The sequence below is a fragment of the Leptodactylus fuscus genome, chromosome 9 (genome assembly GCF_031893055.1).
Source record: "Leptodactylus fuscus isolate aLepFus1 chromosome 9, aLepFus1.hap2, whole genome shotgun sequence".
NCBI lineage: Eukaryota > Metazoa > Chordata > Amphibia > Anura > Leptodactylidae > Leptodactylus > Leptodactylus fuscus.
The window spans coordinates 802,814-823,926 of NC_134273.1; the positions used below are offsets into that span (position 1 = coordinate 802,814).

A 21,113-nucleotide genomic window follows, 5' to 3' on the forward strand; every position below is an offset into this window, starting at 1 on the left:
CGGTATAACCTGTATATAATGCTATATGTACACTCGGTATAACCTGTATATAATGCTATGTGTACAGCCGGTATATCCTGTATGTACAACCGGTATAACCTGTATATAATGCTATATGTACAGCCGGTATAACCTGTATATAATGCTGTATGTACAGCCGGTATAACCTGTATATAATGCTGTATGTACAGCCGGTATAACCTGTATGTACAGCCGGTATAACCTGTATATAATGCTATATGTACAGCCGGTATAACCTGTATATAATGCTATATGTACACTCGGTATAACCTGTATATAATGCTGTATGTACAGCCGGTATAACCTGTATATAATGCTGTATGTACAGCCGGTATAACCTGTATATAATGCTGTATGTACAGCCGGTATAACCTGTATATAATGCTATATGTACTGCCGGTATAACCTGTATATAATGCTATATGTACACTCGGTATAACCTGTATATAATGCTATGTGTACAGCCGGTATATCCTGTATGTACAACCGGTATAACCTGTATATAATGCTATATGTACAGCCGGTATAACCTGTATATAATGCTGTATGTACAGCCGGTATAACCTGTATATAATGCTGTATGTACAGCCGGTATAACCTGTATGTACAGCCGGTATAACCTGTATATAATGCTATATGTACAGCCGGTATAACCTGTATATAATGCTATATGTACACTCGGTATAACCTGTATATAATGCTGTATGTACAGCCGGTATAACCTGTATATAATGCTGTATGTACAGCCGGTATAACCTGTATATAATGCTATATGTACTGCCGGTATAACCTGTATATAATGCTATATGTACAGCCGGTATAACCTGTATATAATGCTATGTGTACAGCCGGTATAACCTGTATATAATGCTATATGTACTGCCGGTATAACCTGTATATAATGCTGTATGTACAGCCGGTATAACCTGTATATAATGCTGTATGTACAGCCGGTATAACCTGTATATAATGCTATATGTACTGCCGGTATAACCTGTATATAATGCTATATGTACACTCGGTATAACCTGTATATAATGCTATGTGTACAGCCGGTATATCCTGTATGTACAACCGGTATAACCTGTATATAATGCTATATGTACAGCCGGTATAACCTGTATATAATGCTGTATGTACAGCCGGTATAACCTGTATATAATGCTGTATGTACAGCCGGTATAACCTGTATGTACAGCCGGTATAACCTGTATATAATGCTATATGTACAGCCGGTATAACCTGTATATAATGCTATATGTACACTCGGTATAACCTGTATATAATGCTGTATGTACAGCCGGTATAACCTGTATATAATGCTGTATGTACAGCCGGTATAACCTGTATATAATGCTATATGTACTGCCGGTATAACCTGTATATAATGCTATATGTACACTCGGTATAACCTGTATATAATGCTATGTGTACAGCCGGTATATCCTGTGTGTACAACCGGTATAACCTGTATATAATGCTATATGTACAGCCGGTATAACCTGTATATAATGCTGTATGTACAGCTGGTATAACCTGTATATAATGCTGTATGTACAGCCGGTATAACCTGTATGTACAGCCGGTATAACCTGTATATAATGCTATATGTACAGCCGGTATAACCTGTATATAATGCTATATGTACACTCGGTATAACCTGTATATAATGCTGTATGTACAGCCGGTATAACCTGTATATAATGCTGTATGTACAGCCGGTATAACCTGTATATAATGCTATATGTACTGCCGGTATAACCTGTATATAATGCTATATGTACACTCGGTATAACCTGTATATAATGCTATGTGTACAGCCGGTATATCCTGTGTGTACAACCGGTATAACCTGTATATAATGCTATATGTACAGCCGGTATAACCTGTATATAATGCTGTATGTACAGCCGGTATAACCTGTATATAATGCTGTATGTACAGCCGGTATAACCTGTATGTACAGCCGGTATAACCTGTATATAATGCTGTATGTACAGCCGGTATAACCTGTATGTACAGCCGGTATAACCTGTATATAATGCTATATGTACAGCCGGTATAACCTGTATATAATGCTGTATGTACAGCCGGTATAACCTGTATATAATGCTGTATGTACAGCCGGTATAACCTGTATATAATGCTGTATGTACAGCCGGTATAACCTGTATATAATGCTATATGTACTGCCGGTATAACCTGTATATAATGCTGTATGTACAGCCGGTATAACCTGTATATAATGCTGTATGTACAGCCGGTATAACCTGTATATAATGCTGTATGTACAGCCGGTATAACCTGTATGTACAGCCGGTATAACCTGTATATAATGCTATATGTAAAGCCGGTATAACCTGTATATAATGCTGTATGTAAAGCCGGTATAACCTGTATATAATGCTGTATGTACAGCCGGTATAACCTGTATATAATGCTGTATGTACAGCCGGTATAACCTGTATATAATGCTATATGTACTGCCGGTATAACCTGTATATAATGCTGTATGTACAGCCGGTATAACCTGTATATAATGCTGTATGTACAGCCGGTATAACCTGTATGTACAGCCGGTATAACCTGTATATAATGCTATATGTACAGCCGGTATAACCTGTATATAATGCTGTATGTACAGCCGGTATAACCTGTATATAATGCTGTATGTACAGCCGGTATAACCTGTATATAATGCTATATGTACTGCCGGTATAACCTGTATATAATGCTGTATGTACAGCCGGTATAACCTGTATATAATGCTGTATGTACAGCCGGTATAACCTGTATATAATGCTGTATGTACAGCCGGTATAACCTGTATATAATGCTGTATGTACAGCCGGTATAACCTGTATATAATGCTGTATGTACAGCCGGTATAACCTGTATGTACAGCCGGTATAACCTGTATATAATGCTATATGTACAGCCGGTATAACCTGTATATAATGCTGTATGTACAACCGGTATAACCTGTATATAATGCTGTATGTACAGCCGATATAACCTGTATATAATGCTATATGTACAGCCGGTATAACCTGTATATAATGCTGTATGTACAGCCGGTATAACCTGTATGTACAGCCGGTATAACCTGTATATAATGCTATATGTACAGCCGGTATAACCTGTATATAATGCTGTATGTACAGCCGGTATAACCTGTATGTACAGCCGGTATAACCTGTATATAATGCTGTATGTACAGCCGGTATAACCTGTATATAATGCTATATGTACAGCCGGTATAACCTGTATATAATGCTATATGTACAGCCGGTATAACCTGTATATAATGCTGTATGTACAGCCGGTATAACCTGTATATAATGCTATATGTACTGCCGGTATAACCTGTATATAATGCTATATGTACAGCCGGTATAACCTGTATATAATGCTATATGTACTGCCGGTATAACCTGTATATAATGCTATATGTACAGCCGGTATAACCTGTATATAATGCTATATGTACAGCCGGTATATCCTGTATGTACAACCGGTATAACCTGTATATAGTGCTGTATGTACAACCGGTATAACCTGTATATAATGCTGTATGTACAGCCGGTATAACCTGTGTATAATGCTGTATGTACAGCCGGTATAACCTGTATATAATGCTATATGTACAGCCGGTATAACCTGTATATAATGCTGTATGTACAGCCGGTATAACCTGTATATAATGCTGTATGTACAGCCGGTATATCCTGTATATAATGCTGTATGTACAGCCGGTATAACCTGTATATAATGCTATATGTACAGCCGGTATAACCTGTATATAATGCTATATGTACAGCCGGTATAAGCTGTATATAATGCTATATGTACACTCGGTATAACCTGTATATAATGCTGTATGTACAGCCGCTATAGGTGCACTGATGTCCGTGTTTTGTCTCCCCAGGACTTGTACCACTTGCGGACAGTGCTGGGCTCCCACCCCTGGGGGGCACATGTTGTCCGGTCTGCCCTCCCTCACCCCAGAAGATGACCAGACTGCTGCTGGGCGTCACCCTAGAGCGGATCTGTAAGGCGGTGTTGCTCCTGTGTTTGGTGCACTTCGTCATTATCATGATCCTCTACTTCGATGTCTACGCTCAGCGTTTGGACTTCTTTAATCGTTTCACTATCAGGAACTCCTCGCGGCTTCACCCCTACTACAACTTCACCAGGCCTAATGGGACAGTCCACAGCTACGCCCCCCCCGCCACCGCCACCGCCGCCGAGACCTACACGGCTAGTGCCAAGATGGATGCTAATCAGACGGTCACCGAGAGGCCCCTCCCCCCATGTCCTGACTCTCCGCCCGGCCTGGGTAAGTATTACAGTGTCACAGCTGAGGGTGCGTTACCTCGGGTGCCACAGATCGTCATAGCTGTGCTGTGTGCAGCTCTGGAGGTGACTGGAGTATAAACCATGATGTGACAGCAGAATAGTGAGTACAGCTCTTGATGTGACTGGAGTATAAGACCTGATGTGACAGCAGAATAGTGACTGCAGCTCTGGAGGTGACTGGAGTATAAGACCTTATGTAACAGCAGAATAGTGAGTACAGCTCTGGATGTGACTGGAGTATAAGACATGATGTAACGGCAGAATAGTGACTGCAGCTCTGGAGGTGACTGGAGTATTAGACCTGATATAACAGCAGAATAGTGACTGCAGCTCTGGAGGTGACTGGAGTATAAGACCTGATGTGACAGCAGAATAGTGACTGCAGCTCTGGAGGTGACTGGAGTATAAGACATGATGTAACAGCAGAATAGTGACTGCAGCTCTGGATGTGACTGGAGTATAAGACATGATGTAACAGCAGAATAGTGACTGCAGCTCTGGATGTGACTGGAGTATAAGACCTGATGGTACAGCAGAATAGTGACTGCAGCTCTGGAGTATAAGACCTGATGTAACAGCAGAATAGTGACTGCAGCTCTGGAGGTGACTGGAGTATAAGACCTGATGTAACAGCAGAATAGTGACTGCAGCTCTGGAGGTGACTGGAGTATAAGACATGATGTAACAGCAGAATAGTGACTGCAGCTCTGGAGGTGACTGGAGTATTAGACATGATGTAACAGCAGAATAGTGACTGCAGCTCTGGAGGTGACTGGAGTATAAGACCTGATGTGACAGCAGAATAGTGACTGCAGCTCTGGATGTGACTGGAGTATAAGACCTGATGTAACAGCAGAATAGTGACTGCAGCTCTGGAGGTGACTGGAGTATAAGACCTGATGTAACAGCAGAATAGTGACTGCAGCTCTGGAGGTGACTGGAGTATAAGACATGATGTAACAGCAGAATAGTGACTGCAGCTCTGGATGTGACTGGAGTATAAGACATGATGTAATAGCAGAATAGTGACTGCAGCTCTGGAGGTGACTGGGGTATAAGACCTGATGTAACAGCAGAATAGTGACTGCAGCTCTGGATGTGACTGGAGTATAAGACCTGATGTAACAGCAGAATAGTGACTGCAGCTCTGGAGGTGACTGGAGTATAAGACCTGATGTAATAGCAGAATAGTGACTGCAGCTCTAGATGTGACTGGAGTATAAGACCTGATGTAACAGCAGAATAGTGACTGCAGCTCTGGAGGTGACTGGAGTATAAGACCTGATGTAATAGCAGAATAGTGACTGCAGCTCTAGATGTGACTGGAGTATAAGACCTGATGTAACAGCAGAATAGTGACTGCAGCTCTGGAGGTGACTGGAGTATAAGACCTGATGTAATAGCAGAATAGTGACTGCAGCTCTAGATGTGACTGGAGTATAAGACCTGATGTAACAGCAGAATAGTGACTGCAGCTCTGGAGGTGACTGGAGTATAAGACCTGATGTATCTGCAGAATAGTGACTGCAGCTCTGGGTGTGACTGGAGTATAAGACCTGATGTAACAGCAGAATAGTGACTGCAGCTCTGGAGGTGACTGGAGTATAAGACCTGATGTAACAGCAGAATAGTGACTGCAGCTCTGGAGGTGACTGGGGTATTAGACCTGATGTAACAGCAGAATAGTGACTGCAGCTCTGGAGGTGACTGGAGTATAAGACATGATGTAACAGCAGAATAGTGACTGCAGCTCTGGATGTGACTGGAGTATTAGACATGATGTGACAGCAGAATAGTGACTGCAGCTCTGGAGGTGACTGGAGTATAAGACATGATGTAATAGCAGAATAGTGACTGCAGCTCTGGAGGTGACTGGAGTATAAGACATGATGTGACAGCAGAATAGTGACTGCAGCTCTGGATGTGACTGGAGTATAAGACATGATGTAACAGCAGAATAGTGACTGCAGCTCTGGAGGTGACTGGAGTATAAGACATGATGTGACAGAATAGTGACTGCAGCTCTGGAGGTGACTGGAGTATAAGACCTGATGTAACAGCAGAATAGTGACTGCAGCTCTGGAGGTGACTGGAGTATAAGACATGATGTGACAGAATAGTGACTGCAGCTCTGGAGGTGACTGGAGTATAAGTCCTGATGTGACAGAATAGTGACTGCAGCTCTGGAGGTGACTGGAGTATAAGACCTGATGTAACAGCAGAATAGTGACTGCAGCTCTGGAGGTGACTGGAGTATAAGTCCTGATGTGACAGAATAGTGACTGCATCTTTGGAGGTGACTGGAGTATAAGACCTGATGTAACAGCAGAATAGTGACTGCAGCTCTGGAGGTGACTGGAGTATAAGACATGATGTAAGAGCAGAATAGTGACCGCAGCTCTGGAGGTGACTGGAGTATAAGACCTGATGTAACAGCAGAATAGTGACTGCAGCTCTGGAGGTGACTGGAGTATAAGTCCTGATGTGACAGAATAGTGACTGCAGCTCTGGAGGTGACGGGAGAATAAGACCTGATGTAACAGCAGAATAGTGACTGCAGCTCTGGAGGTGACTGGAGTATAAGACCTGATGTAATAGTAGAATAGTGACTGCAGCTCTGGAGGTGACTGGAGTATAAGACCTGATGTAACAGCAGAATAGTGACTGCAGCTCTGGAGGTGACTGGAGTATAAGACCTGATGTACAGCAGAATAGTGAGTGCAGCTCTGGATGTGACTGGAGTATAAGACCTGATGTAACAGCAGAATAGTGACTGCAGCTCTGGAGGTGACTGGAGTATAAGACCTGATGTAACAGCAGAATAGTGACTGCAGCTCCGGAGGTGACTGGAGTATAAGACATGATGTAACAGCAGAATAGTGACTGCAGCTCTGGAGGTGACTGGAGTATAAGACCTGATGTGACAGAATAGTGACTGCAGCTCTAGATGTGACTGGAGTATAAGACCTGATGTAACAGCAGAATAGTGACTGCAGCTCTGGATGTGACTGGAGTATAAGACCTGATGTAACAGCAGAATAGTGACTGCAGCTCTGGAGGTGACTGGAGTATAAGACCTGATGTAACAGCAGAATAGTGACTGCAGCTCCGGAGGTGACTGGAGTATAAGACCTGATGTAACAGCAGAATAGTGACTGCAGCTCTGGAGGTGACTGGAGTATAAGACATGATGTAACAGCAGAATAGTGACTGCAGCTCTGGAGGTGACTAGAGGGTATCATTGGTTGTGGCCATTCCTGTTGCCCCGTACTTGGGCTCTCTGGGGCATCGGGCAGCCCTCTGTAAGTAACATCTACCACATGTCATCACCCAGCTTTCTTGGACTCTGGAATGGGAGGTCTAAGGATACAATTTCCCACAAGCGTATAGTTGTATAACCAGTAGAGCTGCCATTCATGAATATAGGAAAGCTGGGTATCTGGGGATTGTTAAAGGATCCTGAAGAGTGCCACTCCGCTTTCTTAGGTTTCTGAATAGCAATTCCCGTGACGGGATGGCCCATGATTCAGGGAGGTGTAGGAGAGCTGGGCTTATAGAGATGGCCATTTTGCATTCCACCCAGCTTTTCCAGGCTCCTGACGTGTCCTGCTGACCCTCATCCTCCTGCAGTGACGCCGCGCAGTCGGCTTTTCAGTTTCTCATCCAACTTTACCAGCTGAATGTTGGTTGTGTTGTCGCCACAGCTGAGGGTCCGTTATAGTGTGTCAGCGCAGACCATCTCGTGGCGTGATTTCATCACATGATGCGGCGCTCACCGGAAACCCATGTCGGAGGGAAATGGAGGAGGTGTGAGGCACCGGGCGGATATATATATTATATAGCCCGTATCAATCCTTGGCTCGTCGCTCTCTTCATGAACAGAATCTTAGGACTACAGTGATGACCGACCTATAAAGGAAGGAAAATGCTGGAAGAAACGGGACATTTGAGATGTATTTGCCATTCAGGGTGCATGAAAAGTTGGGTAGCAGTCCTTGTAGAGAACCAGCCATTAGTCATCCCCAACTCTGCTTGCAGTTTAGTTTGTGTCAGTCTTCACTGTCGGTCTGGCATTCTGTTCAGGTATGAAGTGAATGTGATGAGCACAAGGTCCATGTTGGGTGTGATTGTCCCTCATTGTCTTCCTCTCTCCTTCCAGTCGGCCGCCTCTTGATTGAGTTTAGTTCCCCGATGAGTATGGAGCGGGTGCAGCGAGAGAACCCCGACGTGACGGAGGGCGGCAGATACACGCCCACGGATTGCCAGCCGAAAGAGAGAGTGGCCATTATCATTCCGTTCCGACACCGGGACCATCACCTCAAATACTGGCTGCACTACCTACACCCCATCCTGCGCCGCCAGAAGGTGGAGTACGGCATCTACATCATTAATCAGGTGAGCGGTGTACGGGGGTCATGTGATCAGCGCTGGCTCCTCCCACAGCGGTGTACAGGGGTCATGTGATCAGCGCTGGCTCCTCCCACAGCGGTGTACAGGGGTCATGTGATCAGCGCTGGCTCCTCCCACAGCGGTGTACGGGGGTCATGTGATCAGCGCTGGCTCCTCCCACAGCGGTGTACAGGGGTCATGTGATCAGCGCTGGCTCCTCCCACAGCGGTGTACGGGGGTCATGTGATCAGCGCTGGCTCCTCCCACAGCGGTGTACGGGGGTCATGTGATCAGCGCTGGCTCCTCCCACAGCGGTGTACAGGGGTCATGTGATCAGCGCTGGCTCCTCCCACAGCGGTGTACGGGGGTCATGTGATCAGCGCTGGCTCCTCTCATAGCGGTGTTTGGTCATGTGATCAGCGCTGGCTCCTCCCATAGTGGTGTACGGGGGTCATGTGATCAGCGCTGGCTCCTCCCATAGTGGTGTACGGGGGTCATGTGATCAGTGCTGGCTCCTCCCACAGCGGTGTATTGGGGTCATGTCATCAGCGCTGGCTCCTCCCACAGCGGTGTACGGGGGTCATGTGATCAGCGCTGGCTCCTCCCACAGCGGTGTATTGGGGTCATGTCATCAGCGCTGGCTCCTCCCATAGCGGTGTACGGGGGTCATGTGATCAGTGCTGGCTCCTCCCACAGCGGTGTATTGGGGTCATGTCATCAGCGCTGGCTCCTCTCATAGCGGTGTTTGGTCATGTGATCAGTGCTGGCTCCTCCCACAGCGGTGTATTGGGGTCATGTCATCAGCGCTGGCTCCTCTCATAGCGGTGTTTGGTCATGTGATCAGCGTTGGCTCCCCCACAGCGGTGTATTGGGGTCATGTGATCAGCGCTGGCTCCTCCCATAGTGGTGTACGGGGGTCATGTGATCAGTGCTGGCTCCTCCCACAGCGGTGTATTGGGGTCATGTGATCAGTGCTGGCTCCTCCCATTGTGGTGTATGGCGGACATGTGATCAGCGCTGGCTCCTCCCACAGCGGTGTATGGCGGTCATGTGATCAGCGCTGGCTCCTCCCACCGTGCTGGCTCCTCCCACAGCTGGCGCTCCATTCACTCCGTGTTTCTCTCGCTCCCTGCGTGCTCAGCCTGTCATGTGGAGATTCTTGCCGCTATGGCGCATGTAACGTTGGAGGAGTCCTGCAGATCTGTCCCCTGTATGTGGCCCCCGGACTGCGGCCCCACAAGCCTTTTGCCTTTATGGTTGTTCACCTGTCCCCGGCCTCAGACAGAGCCCCAGATAGTATGTAGAATAATATCCCTCTGTGTCAGTCTGTACTGTAGTCCTTGCATTACGTTCATGAACCAGAGAGCTCAGGATGAACACTGCTCGGGGGTGAGGTTCTGCAGGGCTGTCAGGCTGACCCTTGGTTTGTTCTTGCAGTTCGGAGAGGAGACCTTCAATCGGGCGAAACTCCTGAATATCGGATTCCTGGAGGCGCTGAAGGACGCCGAATACGACTGCTTTATCTTCAGTGACGTCGATCTCATCCCCATGGACGACCGGAACCTCTATCACTGCTACGAGCAGCCGCGACACTTCGCCATCGCCATGGATAAATTTGGCTTCCGGTAATAACGGCTGGGGGGCGCTGTCCGCCATCTTCACCCCTCTGGGACTGACTTCTCAGGAGTCTTTATTCCTAGAGTATTAGATTGGTGTCCGCCCTGGAGAATTAGGGAGGAGATATAAGAGTGGTGGCATAAGTTACAGCGCCCCCCGCTGCTCGCGCCAGAGTCCACGTCACCTGGCATTTGGTTATGAAGGGACATAAAGGACCCCGGTCTGGCAGATCCCACCACCCACCCCCAGATAGTTAGGGGAGTCTACCTGCGCTAACAAGACCAATGTGTCCCAATGTATTCGGAGTCCAGACCGAGCCCCAAAATCCTGTATTGTAGCCGTTACCCGTGGCAGCGAGGAAGTCACCCCCCCCCCCCATATAAAAGCATCGCCATACAACGATACTTCTAGGTCACCATATTGCCCACAAAATCCCAAGCGCCCCGCAGAATGAGGGCTACGGGGTCCATAGCCAGGGCAAATAATAAGGGAGACCGTAGGCAACCCTGCCGGGTGACCCTGCCCAATTGTACGCCCCATTCCCCCGCAGTCTGGCCCAATTGAACGTACGTTAAACACCCCAAACCCCATGGCCCTGAGGAGAGCCCATGTACAAGTCCACTCGACACTGGTAAAAGCAGAGGCCCAGGCCGCAGGATAAGAAGTGACCCGGCGGATCCCCTCCATAACATAGGCGAGGCGCGAGTCACCTGAACTTATCAGGAGTCTGGGTAAGCTGGGTGACAACCTGAGTGGGAACTCTTCCAGTGGTTGTCAGCCAGTTTTCCAGGAAGAGCAGTATATATATATATGTGTGTGTGTGTGTGTGTAGACGCCTCCTGACTGCTGATGGTTTCCTCCTTCTTACAGGCTCCCATATGCCGGGTATTTCGGGGGAGTTTCCGGTCTGAGTAAGTCGCAGTTCATGAAGATTAATGGTTTCCCCAACGAGTACTGGGGGTGGGGAGGAGAAGACGACGACATCTACAACAGGTGCCGAACCGCCCATGTCACATGACACCAAACATACTGATGTATACAGGGTGACCCTATACTCTCCATACCTCTCCTCCTGGTGATGTATACAGGGTGTCCCTATACTCTCCACACCTCTCCTCCTGGTGATGTATACAGGGTGACCCTATACTCTCCACACCTCTCCTCCTGGTGATGTATACAGGGTGTCCCTATACTCTCCACACCTCTCCTCCTGGTGATGTATACAGGGTGTCCCTATACTCTCCACACCTCTCCTCCTGGTGATGTATACAGGGTGACCCTATACTCTCTATACCTCTCCTCCTGGTGATGTATACAGGGTGACCCTATACTCTCCATACCTCTCCTCCTGGTGATGTATACAGGGTGACCCTATACTCTCTATACCTCTCCTCCTGGTGATGTATACAGGGTGTCCCTATATTCTCCATACCTCTCCTGGTGATGTATACATGGTGACCCTATACTCTCTATACCTCTCCTCCTGGTGATGTATACAGGGTGACCCTATACTCTCCATACCTCTCCTCCTGGTGATGTATACAGGGTGACCCTATACTCTCTATACCTCTCCTGGTGATGTATACAGGGTGACCCTATACTCTCTATACCTCTCCTCCTGGTGATGTATACAGGGTGACCCAATACTCTCTATACCTCTCCTCCTGGTGATGTATACAGGGTGACCCTATACTCTCCATACCTCTCCTCCTGGTGATGTATACAGGGTGACCCTATACTCTCTATACCTCTCCTCCTGGTGATGTATACAGGGTGACCCTATACTCTCCATACCTCTCCTCCTGGTGATGTATACAGGGTGATCCTATACTCTCTATACCTCTCCTGGTGATGTATACAGGGTGACCCTATACTCTCCATACCTCTCCTCCTGGTGATGTATACAGGGTGATCCTATACTCTCCATACCTCTCCTCCTGGTGATGTATACAGGGTGACCCTATACTCTCCATACCTCTCCTCCTGGTGATGTATACAGGGTGACCCTATACTCTCTATACCTCTCCTCCTGGTGATGTATACAGGGTGACCCTATACTCTCCATACCTCTCCTGGTGATGTATACAGGGTGACCCTATACTCTCTATACCTCTCCTCCTGGTGATGTATACAGGGTGACCCTATACTCTCTATACCTCTCCTGGTGATGTATACAGGGTGACCCTATACTCTCCATACCTCTCCTCCTGGTGATGTATACAGGGTGACCCTATACTCTCTATACCTCTCCTCCTGGTGATGTATACAGGGTGACCCTATACTCTCTATACCTCTCCTCCTGGTGATGTATACAGGGTGACCCTATACTCTCTATACCTCTCCTGGTGATGTATACAGGGTGACCCTATACTCTCCATACCTCTCCTCCTGGTGATGTATACAGGGTGACCCTATACTCTCTATACCTCTCCTCCTGGTGATGTATACATGGTGACCCTATACTCTCTATACCTCTCCTCCTGGTGATGTATACAGGGTGACCCTATACTCTCCATACCTCTCCTAGTGATGTATACAGGGTGACCCTATACTCTCTATACCTCTCCTCCTGGTGATGTATACAGGGTGACCCTATACTCTCTATACCTCTCCTGGTGATGTATACAGGGTGACCCTATACTCTCCATACCTCTCCTCCTGGTGATGTATACAGGGTGACCCTATACTCTCCATACCTCTCCTCCTGGTGATGTATACAGGGTGACCCTATACTCTCTATACCTCTCCTCCTGGTGATGTATACAGGGTGACCCTGTACTCTCTATACCTCTCCTCCTGGTGATGTATACAGGGTGACCCTATACTCTCCATACCTCTCCTCCTGGTGATGTATACAGGGTGACCCTATACTCTCTATACCTCTCCTGGTGATGTATACAGGGTGACCCTATACTCTCCATACCTCTCCTCCTGGTGATGTATACAGGGTGTCCCTATACTCTCCATACCTCTCCTCCTGGTGATGTATACAGGGTGTCCCTATACTCTCCATACCTCTCCTCCTGGTGATGTATACAGGGTGACCCTATACTCTCTATACCTCTCCTCCTGGTGATGTATACAGGGTGACCCTATACTCTCCATACCTCTCCTCCTGGTGATGTATACAGGGTGACCCTATACTCTCCATACCTCTCCTCCTGGTGATGTATACAGGGTGACCCTATACTCTCCATACCTCTCCTGGTGATGTATACAGGGTGACCCTATACTCTCTATACCTCTCCTCCTGGTGATGTATACAGGGTGACCCTATACTCTCTATACCTCTCCTGGTGATGTATACAGGGTGACCCTATACTCTCTATACCTCTCCTCCTGGTGATGTATACAGGGTGACCCTATACTCTCTATACCTCTCCTCCTGGTGATGTATACAGGGTGACCCTATACTCTCCATACCTCTCCTCCTGGTGATGTATACAGGGTGACCCTATACTCTCCATACCTCTCCTCCTGGTGATGTATACAGGGTGACCCTATACTCTCCATACCTCTCCTGGTGATGTATACAGGGTGACCCTATACTCTCCATACCTCTCCTCCTGGTGATGTATACAGGGTGACCCTATACTCTCTATACCTCTCCTCCTGGTGATGTATACAGGGTGACCCTATACTCTCCATACCTCTCCTCCTGGTGATGTATACAGGGTGACCCTATACTCTCCATACCTCTCCTGGTGATGTATACAGGGTGACCCTATACTCTCCATACCTCTCCTCCTGGTGATGTATACAGGGTGACCCTATACTCTCTATACCTCTCCTCCTGGTGATGTATACAGGGTGACCCTATACTCTCCATACCTCTCCTCCTGGTGATGTATACAGGGTGACCCTATACTCTCTATACCTCTCCTCCTGGTGATGTATACAGGGTGTCCCTATACTCTCCATACCTCTCCTCCTGGTGATGTATACAGGGTGACCCTATACTCTCTATACCTCTCCTCCTGGTGATGTATACAGGGTGACCCTATACTCTCCATACCTCTCCTCCTGGTGATGTATACAGGGTGACCCTATACTCTCTATACCTCTCCTCCTGGTGATGTATACAGGGTGACCCTATACTCTCCATACCTCTCCTCCTGGTGATGTATACAGGGTGACCCTATACTCTCTATACCTCTCCTCCTGGTGATGTATACAGGGTGACCCTATACTCTCCATACCTCTCCTGGTGATGTATACAGGGTGACCCTATACTCTCCATACCTCTCCTCCTGGTGATGTATACAGGGTGACCCTATACTCTCCATACCTCTCCTGGTGATGTATACAGGGTGACCCTATACTCTCTATACCTCTCCTCCTGGTGATGTATACAGGGTGACCCTATACTCTCTATACCTCTCCTCCTGGTGATGTATACAGGGTGACCCTATACTCTCTATACCTCTCCTCCTGGTGATGTATACAGGGTGACCCTATACTCTCTATACCTCTCCTCCTGGTGATGTATACAGGGTGACCCTATACTCTCTATACCTCTCCTCCTGGTGATGTATACAGGGTGACCCTATACTCTCTATACCTCTCCTCCTGGTGATGTATACATGGTGACCCTATACTCTCTATACCTCTCCTCCTGGTGATGTATACAGGGTGACCCTATACTCTCCATACTTCTCCTGGTGATGTATACAGGGTGACCCTATACTCTCTATACCTCTCCTGGTGATGTATACAGGGTGACCCTATACTCTCTATACCTCTCCTCCTGGTGATGTATACAGGGTGACCCTATACTCTCTATACCTCTCCTCCTGGTGATGTATACAGGGTGACCCTATACTCTCTATACCTCTCCTCCTGGTGATGTATACAGGGTGACCCTATACTCTCCATACCTCTCCTCCTGGTGATGTATACAGGGTGACCCTATACTCTCTATACCTCTCCTCCTGGTGATGTATACAGGGTGACCCTATACTCTCTATACCTCTCCTCCTGGTGATGTATACAGGGTGACCCTATACTCTCTATACCTCTCCTCCTGGTGATGTATACAGGGTGACCCTATACTCTCTATACCTCTCCTCCTGGTGATGTATACAGGGTGACCCTATACTCTCTATACCTCTCCTCCTGGTGATGTATACAGGGTGTCCCTATACTCTCCATACCTCTCCTCCTGGTGATGTATACAGGGTGACCCTATACTCTCTATACCTCTCCTCCTGGTGATGTATACAGGGTGACCCTATACTCTCCATACCTCTCCTCCTGGTGATGTATACAGGGTGACCCTATACTCTCTATACCTCTCCTCCTGGTGATGTATACAGGGTGTCCCTATATTCTCCATACCTCTCCTGGTGATGTATACATGGTGACCCTATACTCTCTATACCTCTCCTCCTGGTGATGTATACAGGGTGACCCTATACTCTCCATACCTCTCCTCCTGGTGATGTATACAGGGTGACCCTATACTCTCCATACCTCTCCTCCTGGTGATGTATACAGGGTGACCCTATACTCTCCATACCTCTCCTCCTGGTGATGTATACAGGGTGACCCTATACTCTCTATACCTCTCCTCCTGGTGATGTATACAGGGTGACCCTATACTCTCCATACCTCTCCTCCTGGTGATGTATACAGGGTGACCCTATACTCTCCATACTTCTCCTGGTGATGTATACAGGGTGACCCTATACTCTCCATACTTCTCCTGGTGATGTATACAGGGTGACCCTATACTCTCTATACCTCTCCTCCTGGTGATGTATACAGGGTGACCCTATACTCTCTATACCTCTCCTCCTGGTGATGTATACAGGGTGACCCTATACTCTCCATACCTCTCCTCCTGGTGATGTATACAGGGTGACCCTATACTCTCTATACCTCTCCTCCTGGTGATGTATACAGGGTGACCCTATACTCTCCATACCTCCCCTCCTGGTGATGTATACAGGGTGACCCTATACTCTCCATACCTCTCCTCCTGGTGATGTATACAGGGTGACCCTATACTCTCCATACATAATGGCTCTTACACATCTCTCTTGTCCCCAGGATCACATTGAATGGGATGAAGGTTTCCAGACCTGATATTCGCATCGGTCGTTACCGAATGATCAAACACGAGCGTGATAAGCACAATGAGCCCAACCCCCAGCGGTAAGCCCCGCCTCCCTGACGTGCGTACACACCATGCAGCAGTGCAGCTCCTGTAAGGTTCTTTTGCTCCAGAGCTGAACTCACAGTCATGCTGGTTGTTAATGGAAATTGTCAGTAAGTCTGCCAGACCCTGACCTGTGTCTGTATCTATAGGTGTCAGACAGTGACATTATAGAGCTTCCACATATAACAGCAGTGTACCGGTCAGTGAGGTCATTGTGATCGGAGGGTTCAGTATAGCGCTCAGTGCGTCCTGAGGGGTCAGTGTGGTGGTTAATATATCGCTCAGTTACACCATAAAGGTAGAGTATACATGTGACATGTGTAAGAGTGCAGAAAATGTACAGTCATGGCCAAAAGTTCTGAGAATGCTACAAATAGTAATTGTTACAAAGTCTACGGCTTCCGTTTTCCTGATGACAATTTGCAGATACTCCAGAATGTTATAAAGAGTGATCAGCTGAACAGCAATTACTTGCAAAGTCAATATTTGCCTAGAAAATGAACTTTATCCCCAAAACACATTTCAACATCATTGCAGCCCTGCCTTAAAAGGACCAGCTAACATGGTTTCAGTGATTGCTCCAGTAACACAGGTGTGGGTGTTGATGAGGACAGGACTGGAGATCAATCTGTCATGATTAAGTAAGAATGACACCACTGGACACTGTAAAAGGAGGCTGGTGCTTGGCATCATTGTTTGTCTTCTGTTACCCATGGTTATCTCTAAAGAAACGCGTGCAGTCATCATTGCACTGCACAAAAATGGCCTAACAGGGAAGAGTATCGCAGCTAGAAAGATTGCACCTCAGTCACCAATCTATCGCATCATCAAGAACTTCAAGGAGAGAGGTTCCATTGTTGGCAAAAAGGCTCCAGGGCGTCCAAGAAAGACCAGCAAGTGCCAGGACCGTCTCTTAAAAGTGTTTCAGCTGCGGGATTGGGCTACCAGCAGTGCAGAGCTTGCTCAGGAATGGCAGCAGGCAGGTGTGAGTGCATCTGCACGCACTGTGAGACTGCGGAGACTCTTGGAGCAAGGCCTGGTCTCAAGGAGGGCAGCAAAGAAGCCACTTCTCTCCAGAAAAACCATCAGGGACAGACTGATATTCTGCAGAAGGTCCAGGGAGTGGACTGCTGAGGACTGGGGGAAAGTCATTTTCTCTGATGAATCCCCTTTTCGATTGTTTGGGACATCTGGAAAACAGCTTATTGGGAGAAGAGGAGGTGAGCGCTACCACCAGTCTTGTCTCATGCCAACTGTAAAGCGTCCTGAAACCATTCATGTGTGGGGTGGCTTCTCCGCCAAGGGAATCGGCTCTCTCACAGTCTTGCCTAAAAACACAGCCATGAATAAAGAATGGGACCAGAATGTCCTCCAAGAGCAACTTCTCCCAACCGTCCAAGAGCAGTTTGGCCACCAACAATGCCTTCTCCAGCATGATGGAGCACCTTGCCATAAAGCAAAGGGGAGAACTAAATGGCTCAGGGAACAAAACAGAGAGATTTTGGGTCCATGGCCTGGAAACTCCCCAGATCTTAATCCCATTGAGAACTTGTGGTCAATCATCAAGAGACGGCTGGACAAACAAGAACCTACAAATTCTGACAAAATGCAAGCATTGATTGTGCAAGAATGGACGGCTATCAGTCAGGATTTGGTCCAGAAGGTGATTGAGAGCTGCCAGGGAGAATTGCAGAGGTCCTGAAGAAGAAGAAGGGGCAACACTGCAAATATTACACCGCTGCACTAACTCCTTCTAACTGTCACTATAAGCTTTTATTACTCAGAATATGATTGCAATTCTATTTCTGTATGTGATAAAAACATCTGACAAACACCCAGAAACCAGAGGGAGCAGATCATGTGACAAGAGGAGATTTGTGGCAGTCTCTGAACTTTTGGCCATGACTGTATACCTCTGGTTGCACTGACCGCCAGACCGACTCCACTGACCGCCAGACCGACTCCACTGACCGCCAGACTGACCACCCCACTGGCCGCACTGACCCTTGGATGCAGCTGTCTGTGTGACCATGACTTCTGTTTCGGTTCTGACCTGTTTTCTTTGCTCGCTCCAGGTTCACAAAGATCCAGAACACGAAGGTGACGATGAAGAAGGACGGGATCCACAGCCTGCACTACCAGCTCATCCACTTTGCCAAATACCCCATGTACACCAACATCACAGTGGATATTGGGAAGCCGCCGCCTCGGCCAGCCAGGGGATAGCGCCCCCTGGACTCTGCACATTGTGGGGGCCTCAGCCCACCAGCCGTCATGAGAAGATTGTAAGGGATGAGGGGATCCGCTGCGGCGGGATCTACTGTGATCTACCCCGCCCCCGCATACGACTGACCGCTCCTCCGTTCTCTCCGACCATTTTTGCTGGATTTTTAAAAGAATTTTTTGTTTTCCGTGTGAATCTTGTTCAGGACTCCAGTCACATCCAGAGCAACAAGACCCCTGCCCCAGAGACCCAGTCACGGTGGACGGTCCGACGCCATCATAGTCCATGAGGTTGCGGTGCTGGTATGTCATGTGACCGCCATCGCTGCAGCGCTCAGGAGGACGCCATTACTGGCCTGGACGCTGACAAGGGTTAACCCTCTGCCTCCCGCCGTTTCGGCTTTTCTTTGCCTCTCCCACGTTTTTCACATTTTTTTTTTTCATTTGTTTTTCTGTAACTGGGCATAAATATGAAAAAAAGTGAGATGGGCGACGTGCATGAGCTCCCCCGCCCCGGGGCCCCCGCCGCCCCTGCATGTGACTGACCCACCTATAGCATCGCCTTATCTCAGAGGGACAGGAGGGCCCGGGGTCTGCTCAGTGCCGTCCAGGGGCCACAGCACCTAAGAGACGCCAGGCCACAATTCTAGGACCCTGGAAGGTTAATGTGTGAATGGAGCCCTACTCTAGTCACATCCAGAGCTGCACTCCAGGAGGGAAGGGGCATGAAGAGGAGGGGAGCAGCGGGGGTGTTTCGACTGCCGGTCACAATAGGTAATAAAACCGCAGCACTGCAGAAACGACACAGCGAAATCCGGCCTCGCAATGCTGCCGCTGTGGTTATACTAACTATATGAATAGGATTGCTCCGCCTCCAGTGCTCCGCCTCCTTGGGGGTTCTTAAAGAATCCTCCTAGAAAATCCTAAATAATAGACTTCATGAGATCCCCGCCATTAACTCGCACTATTGGGGGTCTCTAAAATCCGTGCACCCCTTCTACGTGTGAACTAGCACTGATTCTCCTTAAATTGTCTCATAGAAAAGCAAAAGGTTCCCGCCCACTTGGAAATTCGGTGAATTTAGAAAAAAAAACAGCAGATTCTTCCTCTTTAAGTCCCCCCTCCCGCGGCCCCCTCCTGGCATCGGTCACGACTCCCGCGGCCCCCTCCTGGCGGCGGTCACGTCTCCCGCGGCCCCCTCCTGGCGGCGGTCACGACTCCCGCGGCCCCCTCCTGGCATCGGTCACGACTCCCGCGGCCCCCTCCTGGCATCGGTCACGACTCCCGCGGCCCCCTCCTGGCGGCGGTCACGACTCCCGCGGCCCCCTCCTGGCGGTGGTCACGTCTCCCGCGGCCCCCTCCTGACATCGGTCACGACTCCCGTGGCCCCCTCCTGGCATCGGTCACGACTCCCGCGGCCCCCTCCTGTTGGCGGTCACGTCTCCCGCGGCCCCCTCCTGGCGGCGGTCACGACTCCCGCGGCCCCCTCCTGGCATCGGTCACGACTCCCGCGGCCCCCTCCTGACATCGGTCACGACTCCCGCGGCCCCCTCCTGGCGGCGGTCACGACTCCCGCGGCCCCCTCCTGGCGGTGGTCACGTCTCCCGCGGCCCCCTCCTGACATCGGTCACGTCTCCCGCGGCCCCCTCCTGACATCGGTCACGACTCCCGCGGCCCCCTCCTGGCATCGGTCACGTCTCCCGCGGCCCCCTCCTGACATCGGTTACGACTCCCGCGGCCCCCTCCTGGCGGTGGTCACGTCTCCCGCGGCCCCCTCCTGACATCGGTCACGTCTCCCGCGGCCCCCTCCTGACATCGGTCACGTCTCCCGCGGCCCCCTCCTGGCGGCGGTCACGACTCCCGCGGCCCCCTCCTGGCGGCGGTCACGACTCCCGCGGCCCCCTCCTGGCATCGGTCACGACTCCCGCGGCCCCCTCCTGGCATCGGTCACGCCTCCCGCGGCCCCCTCCTGGCGGCGGTCACGACTCCCGCGGCCCCCTCCTGACATCGGTCACGACTCCCGCGGCCCCCTCCTGGCGGTGGTCACGTCTCCCGCGGCCCCCTCCTGACATCGGTTACGACTCCCGCGGCCCCCTCCTGGCGGCGGTCACGTCTCCCGCGGCCCCCTCCTGACATCGGTCACGTCTCCCGCGGCCCCCTCCTGGCGGCGGTCACGACTCCCGCGGCCCCCTCCTGGCGACGGTCACGACTCCCGCGGCCCCCTCCTGGCGGCGGTCACGACTCCCGCGGCCCCCTCCTGACATCGGTCACGTCTCCCGCGGCCCCCTCCTGACATCGGTCACGTCTCCCGCGGCCCCCTCCTGGCGGCGGTCACGACTCCCGC

At 49.4% G+C, this 21,113-nt stretch overlaps 1 protein-coding gene across 1 annotated transcript in view; it reads left to right on the forward strand.

The window, feature by feature from the left end:
• Window positions 1–19,569, forward strand: part of B4GALT2 (beta-1,4-galactosyltransferase 2) — a 33,633-nt gene extending 14,064 nt beyond the window's left edge. The window contains exons 2-7 of the mRNA XM_075287642.1: window positions 3,950–4,360; window positions 8,540–8,775; window positions 10,207–10,394; window positions 11,257–11,379; window positions 16,438–16,542; window positions 18,622–19,569. Coding sequence (XP_075143743.1) covers window positions 4,033–4,360; window positions 8,540–8,775; window positions 10,207–10,394; window positions 11,257–11,379; window positions 16,438–16,542; window positions 18,622–18,772 — 1,131 coding nt within the window. The 5' untranslated portion in view covers window positions 3,950–4,032 and the 3' untranslated portion in view covers window positions 18,773–19,569. The remainder of the gene's footprint in view (window positions 1–3,949; window positions 4,361–8,539; window positions 8,776–10,206; window positions 10,395–11,256; window positions 11,380–16,437; window positions 16,543–18,621) is intronic.
• Window positions 19,570–21,113: the final 1,544 nt, after the last annotated feature.